Source organism: Toxotes jaculatrix, chromosome 3, assembly GCF_017976425.1.
Source record: "Toxotes jaculatrix isolate fToxJac2 chromosome 3, fToxJac2.pri, whole genome shotgun sequence".
NCBI lineage: Eukaryota > Metazoa > Chordata > Actinopteri > Toxotidae > Toxotes > Toxotes jaculatrix.
This window is the reverse complement of record NC_054396.1, coordinates 8,870,919-8,885,600: the sequence shown is the minus strand read 5'-3', so window position 1 is coordinate 8,885,600 and position 14,682 is coordinate 8,870,919. Positions and strand designations below refer to the sequence as shown.

Genomic DNA, 14,682 nt, shown 5'->3' with positions numbered 1-14,682 from the left:
AGAATCTTCACAAACATGGCTTTGCGAGGCTCTCGGGGGTCAATCCAAAAAGCAGATAGCGTAGGGAAGAAACAGGTGATGTGGATACAGCCAAAGGTGAGAAAAGGAGAGAGAAGTTTGGGGTGTGATGTAGGAGTCAATAGTGCAGCAGAGGCTTATATGCTATATGGACGGCAGCGCAGCCTGACAGCTTGTCGATTCAGTGAATTTATAATGAATGTTCTTTTATTCTCCTCTTTCTCTCTAACCTTTCTCTTCTCATTTACTCCCTTTATCTCACCTCCCTCCTTCCTCTACTCCTGTCACCTCCCTGCTCTCTTCATTTGGAGCATCACCCCCCCCCACACACACCCCGTTCTCCCTCCCTGTCAGAGACTCATGTAGCCTATCATCCTGAGAGTAAACACAAAGAGTTATATGAAAGGCGCTTAGTCGCATTTCCTCCTACCCCTGCTGTTGCATTGTCCTAATGATGCAAATGTTAGCCTGCCTAATGAGCAGGAGTTATGTTTCGGCTGAAGTTTACCACGCTGCTCGACCACTCTGTCTCATGAATAATATCACTGTGTCAGAGTCAAGATGTGTGTTCCTCTCAGCTCACAAATAATGACCATTACAGATGGCGCTTTCTCAAATTACATACGAGAAAAAAAAAAATGACTGCATTGAATTGTTGTTCCGTAACAGTGTCCAAAGGAGCAACTGGGCCTCTTAAAGCAAGATAATGAAAATTCATAATAAAGAATTCAGATGTAAGCAACGTGCTGTACAAAGTGCACACACACAAACACACAGGCAGAAAAAGTATCTGAAAACTTAAGAGGGAACTCTGAGCGCCCTCTCACCTGTGCAAGTCACATAACCTTTTGACTCAGAGTTCACCCTGGCTGTCACCTAACACACATGCCTCTGAAGGTGAGTGAAACCAACAGTTGGCTCTGTGTTATTACAATAACCCTGATAGCTGCTTGCATTTCTCTCCCTCCCCACCTTGTGGCTTAATCCTCCATGCTTTTGCCCTTCAGTTTTTCAAAGACAGCCTGCAGGCTAGAATTGCCCTTTGCTGACTTGTGGCTGACAGCGAATAAGTTCCCCTCTCGTCTCCTCCCTTTTATCTCTGAGATCATACTCTGAGTGGGTCAAGATCAATGGTGCTCCCTGCAAATCTGCCCAGACTCTGGGTGCTTCTCATTGACCTTACACAGGGGTAACAGAGCACTTCTACTCTCATCCAGCCAGCTTTTACATTCACTTCTATGGATAAATTCACCTACTACTCGCAGGGCTTTCATCAAAAAGTCATGGACCATGTTGATGCAAAGCAATTGAGTTCTTCTTAGACTCAAAGTGTAAGCTGCCCACCTGACATGTAACTGGTTGAAATCATTCGGGAACACATTAAGTGAAACTGACAAGCAACTTGTAGGTGTTCAGAGGTAAAAGGTGAAATTTTCATCACCGCTGAAGAAATAAAATAAATGGTTCAGAAGCAAAGAGTCAGCCAAGCTACATAAGCTCCACAACAATCTTTCCGAAGTAACGCACTTATTGAAAAACGAATCCTCGGTGGTCCAGTCTTGTTAAGAAACTTCTACAATTTATGCATTTTTAATGCCAGCTTAAGGTTTGCGAAAAGTCCATTGAGACTTACAGGAATACAGCATTTGGAGCACAAATGACAAAAATCCCAATAACCAAGGACGTGCCGTGACAGGGTGATAAATGGCTTTACATGATGGAACAGACAGGGACTCTGGACACTGCAAACTTCTCGACAACAACACAAAGAAAAAAAAAATCAATTTCAGGTATGGCATAGAATTAATGTGCTGTATTGACTGAGCTGGGGGACAACAACGTACGTTTGCCTTAGGGATAGGCTGAGGCTGTAATGCAAGAAGTCAGTGTCACAATAAATAATCACTGCATATATTTAGTGGACAAAAACATGACTAAATAAAATGGCTAAAAGAGACAACAGCAACAAAGAAATCCACGCACACATTCATCCTCTGGAATCTATCTTCTGAAATGCTGCACCAAGACAATAAGAGCATGAGACGTCGAGTGTAAGTGATGCTATTGCCATCCTCAGGCCTAATACAGATCGAGACAGCGGAGACAGCAGCCCAGTCAAGATCCAGCTGGGGCTCACATCCAATGGGATCCCTGTGAGACCCGCTTCAACAAGATGGATGACGGGTACCGAGCTTCAAACTGGGCGCATTCAGCCCAGACATCATTGGGTCCGGGCTGAATAAAGAGGTTGTGGCCCCTCGCCTGCTCTTCCCTAATAGGAGGAGCTGCCTGGCTGACAGCAGCCCATAAATAACCCAGTCGGCGTGTCAGTGGAAAAGAACACACTCACCTGAGCACACTCATTCAGTGGCATCACGAGGGAGAGGTTAGACGCAAGAATATAGGACCCTACAGTTAGGGAATGGCAGGACAAGTGTGTGTGAAGGTAGGTCACAGAAGCACAATTTTGACTTTTTTTTTTAGTACATTTTGTCATTTAATTTTAAAAACGCTGAATATATACATCATCACTTTATTATGTGAATCAGAAATCTCATATCTGTGGTCAAATAAGAGAAAAATACAGAACCAAATTTATTTTAAACCAAATTAGGTTAGATTAAGACTGAGCCCATGTATTTGTAAACTACTTTGTGGTTTTGTGTTCTATTTTAATTTAATCCTTTATTGTCCCTCAAGTTGTTCCCAAACAGGGAAAATTACTCTCTGCATTTTACCAACACCAAGTGAATGAAACACACACATAAAGCATGCACACACACTGGGGCAGAGGGCTGCCTACTACGGCGTCCAGGGAAAAGACCATCATAGCAGAGGATGGTTTCGATCCATCGACCTCTGGGTTATGGGCCCAGCACGCTTCCGCTGCGCCACTCTGCTCTACACCCCAGATGGGACTCGAACCCACAATCCCTGGCTTAGGAGGCCAGTGCCTTATCCATTAGGCCACTGGGGCTGGTGGCTCTCTTATCTGGATCTTCTCGCCAGACCTCCTGCTCTCATCGTCTGGCTTCATGACATAGCCTCTCATTTTCTGCCCTCTCATCTGTGAAAAAGAGATCAAGCTCTTATCAAGAGAGGAAGGGAGTGATAAGCACCTGTCTGCTCCTTCGCAATAGTTAGTACTACCACACATCCCTCACACCCCTGAACCAAAGAGAACCTTCCATAGTTTCACTCACCATGTGACACCAGTGAGCCCATAGAGGTGATCAGTCTCCCATAGACTGTTGAGGCAGAGCACATGAAAGTGGACTTTTAAACAGTAAATTCTAGTTTCTGTTTACTGACGTTTTTTCATCAATAATAATCCTACTTAGTGACACCATATTCTTTCTGTTATTAGCAACACACACCTGTTAATTTCCTGCACATTCATGCCCACGGTTACCACCAGTAAACACAAAAAAAACCAACACAGTAAACTGACAGTAACGCGCTCCACTCAATGGCGTTCGCCGTCACGTGAACAGCGCGCGTCATGACGTCACCAGGAAGTATTTCAGGCAAGATGGCAGCGTCCTTGACAGGCATGTTTTGATTTCAGTGGAGTGTTAAACATGTTCGGCAGTTGCACATATTACGGGCTGCACGGCTGACAGCGGGAGCGGAACATGGAGAGACGAGAGTTCATCGCGTCCCTGGTGGTAAGTTGGCCATTTTGTACAAACCGTTATGATACGTGCCAATAATGCTAACGGCTAATTTGAAATGTTACAACCAGTTCTGTCGGTTACACGCAGTATGAACACCGACTTCCAACAAGAGCTGAAGCTGTGGGTTTTTGTTCGTGTTCTGCATATGAACCACTAAAGCATTTACCTGTTTGCTGTATGTAGTATCAGACTAACCAGAAGCAAAGATAGACTACGTGGACCTATGTAACCTCCTGCACGCACAGGGTCACGACTTTTTCAAACCTTCGCAGCTCAGCAGTTATAAAAAAATAAGACAATAGTCTGATATTATTGGAGGTATTGAACGCAGACAAACTCCACAGAAAGTGAGGATGTATGAGGTTTCAGGCAAGTTTTGCTTCAAGCAGAATCAGGTCTGTTTAGTTTAACAGTTATTGTGGTTAAGCAGAGCTGTTTTTATATTAGATATTAGATATTACATATTAGAGAGGGTTATTTGTGTTTGCCTTGTCCTTTATCAGGAGCTTTTGACACTTGTTCTAGTGATATAACTAGTGTTGAAGAATGAAGTACCTCGACGCAGAAGATAACTTTTTCATTGAACATCAATAGAAATAGATAAACTTAATGCGCTAGTCTTTCAAATTCATCTGAACAAATCAAATATAATTTGATAGAAGATAAGTTTCAAAGTCTCACCAGCTTAGTCTAAGTTTGTACCTCTTTGACGTGGACAAAAAAATGTGCTTGCAATGTTTATGAGAAATGAGAAATTATATCTTTAAGCACAGGCCTCAGCAACCCATTAATGTCCAAACTTGAGCAATAATGAAGCCCGGATATTTGATTTGTTTACACAAATAGACGCGAATTATGTACAAATAAATGCGTCCACTTCGGAGTCATGCTTCAAATTTCAAATTTGTATCTCAAAAATAGTTCGAACACAAATTTATTTGCAGAAACATTTACGAACAAATTTAAATAGTTTTAGTCATATACTCATCACACTGGCCGCCTTACATATGTCAGCTGGCCAAAGACATGACTCCTAATGATGCCTAATTTTGCCCTGTGTCAGTTGGATGTGTAAGTTGTCGATTTTTTTTTTTTTTTTTTTTTTTACCATAGCACGATGATATGTCAGCGTTATGTTTATTGCTTTTTGTGCTGCCCCCAAGTGGCCAAAAAAAATCAATTAGTACTGGTTTAAATAAAAGCTCTGGATACGTCCTTCACCCCTGGTGTTAAAAAGCTTGTATTGCAGCTCTCTGTCTTACAAAGTGATTCAAATCTCCCCAGGCAGGAGGCTGCGCGGGAATGTGTGTGGATCTGACCCTCTTCCCCCTGGACACCATTAAGACCAGACTGCAGAGTCAGCAAGGCTTCTACAAGGCAGGGGGCTTCAGGGGCATCTACGCTGGGGTCCCATCTGCTGCTGTCGGCTCCTTTCCCAATGGTAAGACACTCATTGTGATATCTGGACATATGTACTGATGAAGGTTCACTGTTCGCTATTGTTTGTGAAGGCAAGAGGTGCAAACTGAACAACAAAGAGTCGTCTTAGTGTGGGATCATACTGAGATTCAACCTTGCACTGTGTTGATCATAATATCCACAGAGTAACTATTTGAGTTGAGTATTTATTGTTATTGAAATATACCTACTCAACCTTCAACTCCTCAACTGATTGGTTGCCTTATTAGCCTAAATAAATAATAAATAAACACATAAAGCAGGTATTTGCAGTTCGAGTTAACGTCCAGTAAATGTTAAATAAGTCAGACCTAGGGGTCTCCATTGGATTGAACCCCCCCCCCCCCCCCCCCCCCCCCCCCGCAGGTAGTGTGTCCCTCCCGGCACAGAAAATACTGGAGTATTCCTAGAAGGCTAACAGTGTAGCACTTTTCTCCATATGAAAGCAACACCAGCAACTGTCGTTCTCATTGGTCGGATGAGAGCTTATCAACCAACTAATCGACCAGTCAGCTGGTACAGCCCTACGCATTAATTAATTTTGTTTACTTTTCCTGCCTAAAGACACAGCACAGTGATGACGAGTGAGTGGCGGTTTGAATATAATTTGTTTGATGCACTTTGCTCATGAATTCAATGCTTGTGCGGGATGAATTTATTGGACTAGTGGAACTAAAGAACTATTTCCACATGAGACACACTTTCTTAGCTTTTACTTCTACTGCACATACAGACAGACACACACACACACACATACGCACACCTCAGTGTCTCCCCTGTCAGTGGTTGTGGGGGATATTAATTGCTGTATGCTGGTTGACTAATGGGCCTTAAATGGCCGTGGTTCTGCTTGGTTTCAGCTGCTGCTTTCTTTGTCACCTACGAATGCACAAAGTCCCTGCTTGGCGCTGGCGGAGCGCTAACAGCACCACACGTGGCACCTGTCACTCACATGCTGGCCGCCTCCCTGGGTGAAATAGTAAGTCTCTCTGTCTCTTATTCTCCCAACTTTTATTTCCTTTCAAGTGGATTCGTACTCCTCCTCTTTCACTCTGCCAGTACATTTTAAGTGTTTATGTGTGTTTGCTTAATTGAATCTCAGTTATTCCATCCTTAGAAGGACACAGCTGTCTTATGCACTTGTTATTGCTCCTCTTACGCACTTGCTCTTCCCTTGTTGTTCCTCTCCCACTACTGTAACTCCCAGATGAGCACCATGTTGTGCTAACGTTATTGCTTTTCAAATTTCACAGACCACTGTGCAAGAGGGCAGTAGGGGGGAGGGGTTGTGGGTATGTGGTTTTTGGCTGCAGGCCCTAGGGTCCAGCTGGGTGAGTTAAGGGGGCTTCCTCAGGACTGTCCCAGCATTTCCAACCACCAGCTGGGTAAATAAGATCTCATTACTGCCTATTGACTCATCTACTTTCCCAGCTCAGGCCCCCAGACTCTGCCAATTTAGTCTGGGGAATTTGGGCTTGAAAGCAATGAGGAGCAGCGCAATTTCCTCAGCCCATCCTCTCCCAATCACTCGCAGTGAACCACGGAAACTGAAACATATGGGGGCCATGGGTATTCACACTGGCATGACGTGGGGTAGAGGGATGGGGGTTATGGAAAGAGGGATGCCCCCCTGCTACAGCACCCCAGCTTTCTGCAAAATACTAGGTTTTCAGTATTCATGGCTTTTGGATGGATGTAATTTAGCCAAGTTTTGCATGTTTATGAAATGGGATTATTCCACATGGGAGGTTTTTCACTGTGCATGAGTTGATCTGCGTCTTGGTGTGTCACAGTGTTGAGAAGAGGACACTGTGTTACTCTCAGATTAGCACAAATTCACTGAGCGTTGCACTTGGTTTATATCCACTAGTTGTCACAATCAAGGTGGCAATTATTGCAGATTCTTTAGGTGTGTGCACAGTTTTTAACTTCTTGTCTACGGCACAGTACAGATGAGTGTGAAAGGTCAGGCGGAGGTTGCGGCTACCTTTAACCCCTTTCCCACTCTTCTGGATTTGAGCACATCAAACGCACAAATCCTCGGAGTGGAGTTGAGCACAGCAGGAACGACACCCCTCTGCATTCTGGCAAATGGATACGTCTTGTTCAAAGAGAGTAATCTTTAGGCTTAGCCATGAAAGGTCTACCCTACCGCTGCCCCGAGTTGTGTGCACGGCCTAAATGCCACAGCTATGATGCAACTGCTGCCACATATGATTCTGTGTCTACTCACTCATTGCTAATGACTTTTAATTAAAAGTTATTGTGCTGAGGGTCTAACAGAAGTGGTGGCAGCTAGACTAGCTTAGGTGCAATAGATTTGTTGTGTCTGCTGTGTAGCAATCAGCCGATTAATCAGTTATCATGTCAATAGGAAAATGAACTGAATCTGTTTTGATAATCGATTGATTGTTTTAGTTGTTTATCAAGCAAAAATGCCAAGAGTTTGCAGATTCCACCGTCTCTGTGATGTTTCTGTCTCATTTAGAGCTCAATTATCAAAAAATAACTGACAGATTTATTGATAAATAATAGGTGCAGCCCTCGTTATGTCTTTTCATCACATATTTGGTTCCTTTTTTTGCATACTACTCTCTATTATGGAGCTTTGCTTTGTAATTGTTCAGTGTAGGTAGGCTTTATCAAAATGTGTAATGATGAATTGAAATAAATCTGATTACAAAGTTATGAACACATTACACCATGTTTATTCTGTTTTGCTGTTGTCATGTGGTCAGTTGGTGAATTAACATGAATTTCATGAATCTCTCCTTTGTCAAAATGGCCTCTCCACACCTGTGTGAGTTGAGACGACATCAGACTGTATCTGTGAGGCACCTGCTCAGCTCAGTGTGTGTATCCCTCAGCTTTAGGCCACCACAGCCTTTAGTCACCTTCCATGCTCATAAAGACAACAGCCGTCTCACCTGCCGCATCTTTATCATTTACTTAGCTGTTCTTTTAAAATATATTTTAGCACAGAATCTAATGATGTTAGCTCCTCTCTCACCTCCCTCAGTCCAAGTCTGAATTATTAAGCACAGATCACATTGATCTGACTCCAACAGATTTTCATTAGCATTATGTTTCATCTTCCACTCTGCATTATAGTTCTGTTCTGCCAGTGTAGGACAGGGCCACTTGTTTTCAACATGTTTCACAGTGGCTCTTCCTCCTGCTTGTCTCTCTCTTGCTGGGAGCAGCTGGGTGCTGGCAGGCTTTGACACGCAGGAACTTAAAGAAGAAGAAGAAGCAATTTTTTTATTTGGTCCTCATCTGACTTCCTCTCTCCACCCCTTCATCAGCCCATGATCTTTTCCCCAGGAGTCCATTTAGTTGTGTTTTACGAACTGTTTCCACTCCGCAACATTCACAGGAGAAGCTTTATGGGACTTATTGTTTTGCTAATCCCATCCCCAAGCTTCTCTCTATGGATGATGTGCTCGACTTGGCACTAACTTACTAACTGTGGACTTCATTCAAAGTCTGTTGTGATCGTACCAGAGGGAGTTGTAGCTCAGAATTTACTCTGCATAAAGTTTGAGATGGGAATTGTAGGAAAGAAAAGAGAACACTTACACCAATCAGCCACAACATTAAAACCAGTCAGTGTATATATATAGATATAATATTTCTAATATATTTATTCACACACATAAGCACACACACATGCAGATTGAGGCAATTTTCGTCTTCAAAGTCAAGCCTTCAGTCTAACAGATGTTCATTGGAGGGAAAGAGGAATGATCAGGCTTGCACAGCAACAGCAAGCCTCATCATGTATCACTATGTGAAATACTGTGAGCATTGTTAAGTACAGGAATTAACATTTTAAAAATACATTTAAAGGTCTAAATATGTTCCTTGATTAAAATTCTGGTGGTGGAAATAAATACATGGTAGAAATTTACTAGGGCCTTTGGATGGAGAGACAGAGCAGCACAGTCGGAAGTAGTGGAGAGAAATAACAAGGAGGTCAAGACAATGACAGAAATCCCCTCGCCAGAGGTGTCCTGGTGTTTGTGTGACTGTAGTGGTGGGACGCTCCCATAAAGAATGTGTAAGCTGATGGCGTCTGTCAGGCTCTAGCAGGCTGTTATCCAGCCATTAAATCAGATTTATCTTCATTCCCATTCGCTCGACGTCTGCCCTGAAAGCTCATTTGTCAAGGCCAGGCGGCGGGCTTCTCTTGCATCTATAAACCCCCCCCCCAACCACCACCACCACCACACCTCTGTGGGAGGATGTACTGGAAAATACAGTGTGACATGACAAGATGGGGGGACAGAGAGAAGGAGGTAGCATGAGGGAGGAGTTTTTTTGGGAGAGGGGGGGCTGAGAAACTGGCAGCCACTTAACTTGGCACTGAGAAATAATCCATGCATCGCCTTCGAGCAGCGCCACGCTCTGTGATTTATTGGCTGTTGTTTCAAAGTTGGAGACACGCAGTGTCCTCATCTCTTCCCCTTTTCTTCATGACCTTTTTTCTTCCCTCTCTTCCTTGCTTCTTCCTTTGTCATGCCATATTTCAGTCTTTCTTGGTACTGTGATGCATTTCCAGGAATGGGCTTATGAACAAAAACCCCAGAAAAGACATGGGACTTAGGTGCTGATACAAACTGTGGCACATACTGTTTGAAAGGCAGATATGTAGATTTTATGGTCTACACAGGCTTTACTGTGCTGCCACGGAGACTTCAGACGTGCTGTTGTTTTTAAAGCAGGGTTCTGGCATTGAGTGGGAAGGCACTGTTTTTCCACCATACATCAGTGAAACAGGGTTTTAAAGCATTTTTTGTTCCACTTATCTCATGATTGTTAGAGAAGTGTTAAGTAAGGGTTGAAGTTGTTTTGCAAACTTTTCAGCTGGAGTTAATTTATCGGTTGGGTTTTTGGCATTGTTAAAATTAGGCTAAAGAGCAGGACAATCTGGCATGTGGTTTTAGAAAAATAAATTTGCAGTCTGCTTAGTTATAGTATCTTCTCAAGAAAATAGCATATTTCCCTCAGTTGTTTGTTCTGCAGTTTCTTTATGTGTGTGACTGCATCAGTTCCTCTTTGGCAAATAGTGTGTTTTGCTGGTGAATGCAGTAAATTATAACCACAAATGAATCCGAATAATTGAGCCTCAGAACAGTTGTTGCAGCCTGTATGTTTTTCTTACCTCTTTACTTTCTGTGGTGCCAAATGGTAATCCCAGTCTTGATTGACTGACCACTGTGTCCTGATGGCCATGAGCGGTAAAAGAGGGATGGAGCGAAGTAGTGGAGGACAGAGGGGTGTAAAGACTCCATCTGCAGATTGATTCGCTGGCTATGCTGATAATGTGCTGTGAGTCTCTGCTAATTTCCCTTTCCTTACTGTGGTTTGCCAGTGATTGAGCACCGGCTCCTTACCTTGTTGTTTGGTGGCCAGTGGTGGAAATTGAAAACATGCTCTGTCATTTGGATTAACAACAGCGGGCCAGTGGAAATTGAAAGGCTCCAATCACGGGCAGACAGCCTCCTAATTAACTCTGCCAGATGAATCCAACAGCTTGTAAATAAAGATGAATGGTAGAAGGAATTTAAAAGACTGCCAATGGGTTCATGATACGATTACAAGCCAGAGGAAAGCTCTGAGAATGAAGGGCAAGCGAAGTAGGTGAAGAAACTGACGTCTGTCTTCCTGACTGTCCTTCACCTCTCTAAATGTGAGATAACACGACTGATTTCTAAAACACCTTCCTAAATCTTGTACTTTTTTCTAAAGTGATGGCACACTACCTCTGCAGCTCCAGACAGGATACGACTCACGGATCCAGACTTTCTTTAGCCCCAGCCCTATTTTATCTTGGCCCGATTCATCACCAGTGTTTCACCCATTTGCCGAGATCTGAAATGGCCTCAGAGGCTGCACACTTTATCTTCTATTCACTCAACATCCTTTTCCCCACCCCTTGGCGTGCAAATTACTCCCAAATAAACAGTGTCCCTAATTTATTTGGTGTAATCTCAGCCTCATTCTGCCTTCCCCTCTGCAGTGACAAGAGAGGAAAGGCCGTCTCCACTCCAGGCCCCCCATTCAATTACATCAGTAATTACTTGTCATAGCCACTTTCTTTCTGTTTAGCTGCCTTATTCTGGTCCTTTGGAGAATTGGTTTGGGGAAAACATGATGTACAATGTATTATAAATGGTAACTTGACCAAAGGGAGGGCAAATGAGATCTCTGAGATGGATGCCAGCTCAGTTATCACAGGGAGGTGAGCCAGGTGAACGTTTGGCCACTTGGTGGTACTGTTGCACCATGGTTAGGTTGCAGCTAGAACGCGGTCATACTCACCTAAAATACCAATGAGAATTGCTCTAAAGTCTTTATAAACATTCATTCAAGACTTTTGTTTTTGCTCTTATGTTCAGAGAATGAGGTTTATCTGTTCACTGTATATTGAAAAGAGGAGGGACACTTGTTGGCCTGCAGCAAATGTGCAAACGTGGTACAGTAAGGGTAAAGACTAAGCTGATAAATGGACCAAATAATAATTGATAGTCAGTAGGATTTTTAGAGATGCAGAGCAAAAACCTTGCCTGTTTAGGTTCATGTTTTTTTGTCAGCTCAGTCTGTACGTGACTCCCAGCACTGCTGACCTTATCCTTACTCCTATGTGCTCCACATATATTCACATTCGAGCTCTTAAGGCGTCCTTGGTGTCTGGCAGAGGAGACGACAGAGAGGACGAGTGGCTGACAGAAATGAGCCCTCTAACAGCTGTCGGGGTAGCCTGCTCTCCCCTCGCAGAGCACAGCGGAAGAGCCTTGTCCTCCAGGGCCCGTCTCCTCTAAAACTTCTGTTGGGCCTCAAATGCTAAATCAGTATGGATAGCTGAATGGAGTAGGAGCAAAACGGAAAAGGGGTGCATTTCTTCTTTATTACAGTGCCTCCATCACTCACACTCTTTCTCTCTTTCATCCTCTGCCTGCTTCAGCCTTGGTGTGGCGAGGGTGGCACCAGCAGACTGGCATCTGTGTGACCGAGGGGAGTCACAGCAGGGGGGGACGGGGGGGCGCGGCTCACCAATCGCTCTGTAAGATTGCTTGCCGTTAGCTGGTATTTCCGCTCCGATGCAGGATAAATGGGAAATCAAGTCGCCAGGTGGGCAGCTGTGCCTGCCTGCCTGCCTTTAGGGCGGTGGGAGTTATGAAGCATAAATATTCATGTCTATCTTCACTAGCTGTTGGCAGTCCATACTTTTGTTGACATATGGTGGATGGGTTGGAACTTGTAGCAGGGAGTGTGGCTACTAAGGTGTGTGTGTGTGTGTGTGTGTGTATTTCTGGATCTATCAGTGTGTGTGTGTGATGCACGTTATTTGGACACAGATACACAACCTGATGACCTTTTTACCTTCTCGCTCAGTTGTCATGTCGGCTGTATGTAACTGGTTTTGTTAATTGGCCCAATTGCTCACTAACTAAAGCACTTGTTAGCCTGCCAGCTCGGTGTAATTGCTCTCCTCAGGCCGTGCCATATCATGGCCACCTGCCACACAGAAAAAACACATACACGGGCTAGTTGTCATGTACAGCACCAGAGCACCTGCACAGTTTGTATACAGTATTGAAAGCCCTTAAGAAGTGTAGACTGAGATTGTAGGTTTGTGTTGTGTAACTCATGCTCTTTCCATCCTGTAGGTGGCGTGTCTCATCCGAGTCCCCACAGAGGTGGTCAAACAAAGGACTCAGGCTTCTCCCTCATCCACCACGTACCACATGCTGCTGGCTACACTCAGAGAAGAGGTACAGAGCTATCAAAGGCACTTTGTTAAAGGACAGTTCTGGTTTATCGCAACCTCGATCTGCTTTTTTTGTGGTTTTGGTCATCATTCTTATTGGTAATAATCACACTGTCTCAGGAGTTACTTGTTTAAAATGTCATCATAAGAAATAATAAAATAATTATGAAAATTAAAGGTTGTGATAAACTGGAATTATTCTTTACTCCTATATTTTGCTTTCACATATCAACCATGCAAACTTTTTATCATATGTCATTGGTTGTTATGAAATGTTAAACTTTACAACTTACAAAATAATTATCTTGCATATCCAGTAAATATGAATGTTCTCTTAAATTGAAGCGTTTTTCAAATCCTGTCAGATTGTTTTAAAGTGTGTGTCTGTGTTTGTGATAGTGTATTACTTAAAAAATGTCTGTTTTCTCTGAGCAGGGTGTTCGAGGCCTGTACAGAGGATTTGGGAGTACAGTTCTCAGAGAGGTAGGATTAATTAAGACGTTTCCCCCCCCCCCCCCCCCGTCTCTCTCACCCACTCACTTCTCTCTGTCTGTCATTCACTTGTGATAATGATCACAACCAATAATACCTGAAGCAAATCACACACATTATCTCTTGTCCGTGTTTTAGTTTAGTTTCAACCAACTGTGAAGGACGCCTTACGGATTCTTTTAAAATCAATTTCAAGGCTTTATACTAAAGACAATTACTTGAAGGCTGTATAGTGAATTGTTTTTGATAGGCTGGACGAATATTGAGGCTTTCCACTCTTCTGACTGAAGACGTTTTAATTTCTCTTGGGCTTTATTGAAGTTAGAAATATTGATTTACAGTTTTTTTTTCTCTGCCCCTCACTTTCATCTCATTCAATTACTCGTTCAAGAAGCTCTCCCTCCTATTGGAAGTACATCTGATTAATTAATGCAATTAGCTATGTTATAAATGCAAAACAAAACAAGGATAAATGAGCATTGTGCTGCACTCCCTTGATGGCCGCTCACCTTTTTATAATGAGAAAGCCGCTCTAGTTCTTTGATTCATGATCTTCTGTTTAATTGCACCTGCAGTGCATGATAACACAAAATAATTGTCGTGAAAGCTGTATAGATCCCTAACTTTTAGCTTCTCCCACAGCCTGCTAAGTTTCAATAGAACTTGAAAAGAAAATGAGAACGGCAGACGAAGAGGGAGAAAGGAGTATATGAAGGTGACACTTGTCTTTCCATCCTGTTTTTGGGGAGGTGGGAGAGGGTGTAATCTAGTCCCGTCCGCTGTGCTAGCCTGTACTTATTTTCTGCCTCACTAAACTGATGTTATTCACGCAAATTCCATCTGGACAGCCGGGGAAAAAAGGACAACAAGACACTGTGATTTCTCCGAGGGGCTCTGAATAAATGAATACATTTGGAGGCTGGCGCACGGCCTGTATGCATACTAACACTGGCAGATGAAACGCAACGGTGGCGGCAGGGATTTGGGGTGCGGGAACGGCAAAGGATGCTCTGCAGTGATTGGCTTTAACGTGTGTCAGGAAGGTAATTCATTTTCTCTCGGCCTCCTTCGCTATCCGCCTATCTCCCTCCTTTGGCGAAGCGACCCTGTCAAGATAAGTTTGTTTATGTGGAATGGCGTGGCGCCTCCCCCCTCCCTTAGCTGGCCCACTAATTGGGGTCCTCTCTTTGCTATATATTCATTAGGCAGCCTTCAGAAGGCATTTCTGGTGGACATGATATCACATTAGTGCAGGATGTGAGA

At 43.5% G+C, this 14,682-nt stretch overlaps 1 protein-coding gene and 2 non-coding genes across 3 annotated transcripts in view; 1 reads left to right on the top strand and 2 right to left on the bottom strand.

Annotated features, from left to right (window-relative positions):
• Positions 1–2,847: 2,847 nt before the first annotated feature.
• Positions 2,848–2,919, bottom strand: trnam-cau. The gene has a single exon. It is a non-coding gene; the product is annotated as a tRNA-Met (tRNA).
• A 3-nt stretch (positions 2,920–2,922) lies between these two features.
• Positions 2,923–2,995, bottom strand: trnar-ccu. The gene has a single exon. It is a non-coding gene; the product is annotated as a tRNA-Arg (tRNA).
• Positions 2,996–3,545: 550 nt separating this feature from the next.
• Positions 3,546–14,682, top strand: part of slc25a26 (solute carrier family 25 member 26) — a 55,409-nt gene continuing 44,272 nt past the window's right edge. Inside the window, exons 1-5 of the mRNA XM_041033295.1 lie at positions 3,546–3,686; positions 4,980–5,136; positions 6,014–6,132; positions 12,827–12,931; positions 13,363–13,410. Coding sequence (XP_040889229.1) covers positions 3,654–3,686; positions 4,980–5,136; positions 6,014–6,132; positions 12,827–12,931; positions 13,363–13,410 — 462 coding nt within the window. The 5' untranslated portion in view covers positions 3,546–3,653. The remainder of the gene's footprint in view (positions 3,687–4,979; positions 5,137–6,013; positions 6,133–12,826; positions 12,932–13,362; positions 13,411–14,682) is intronic.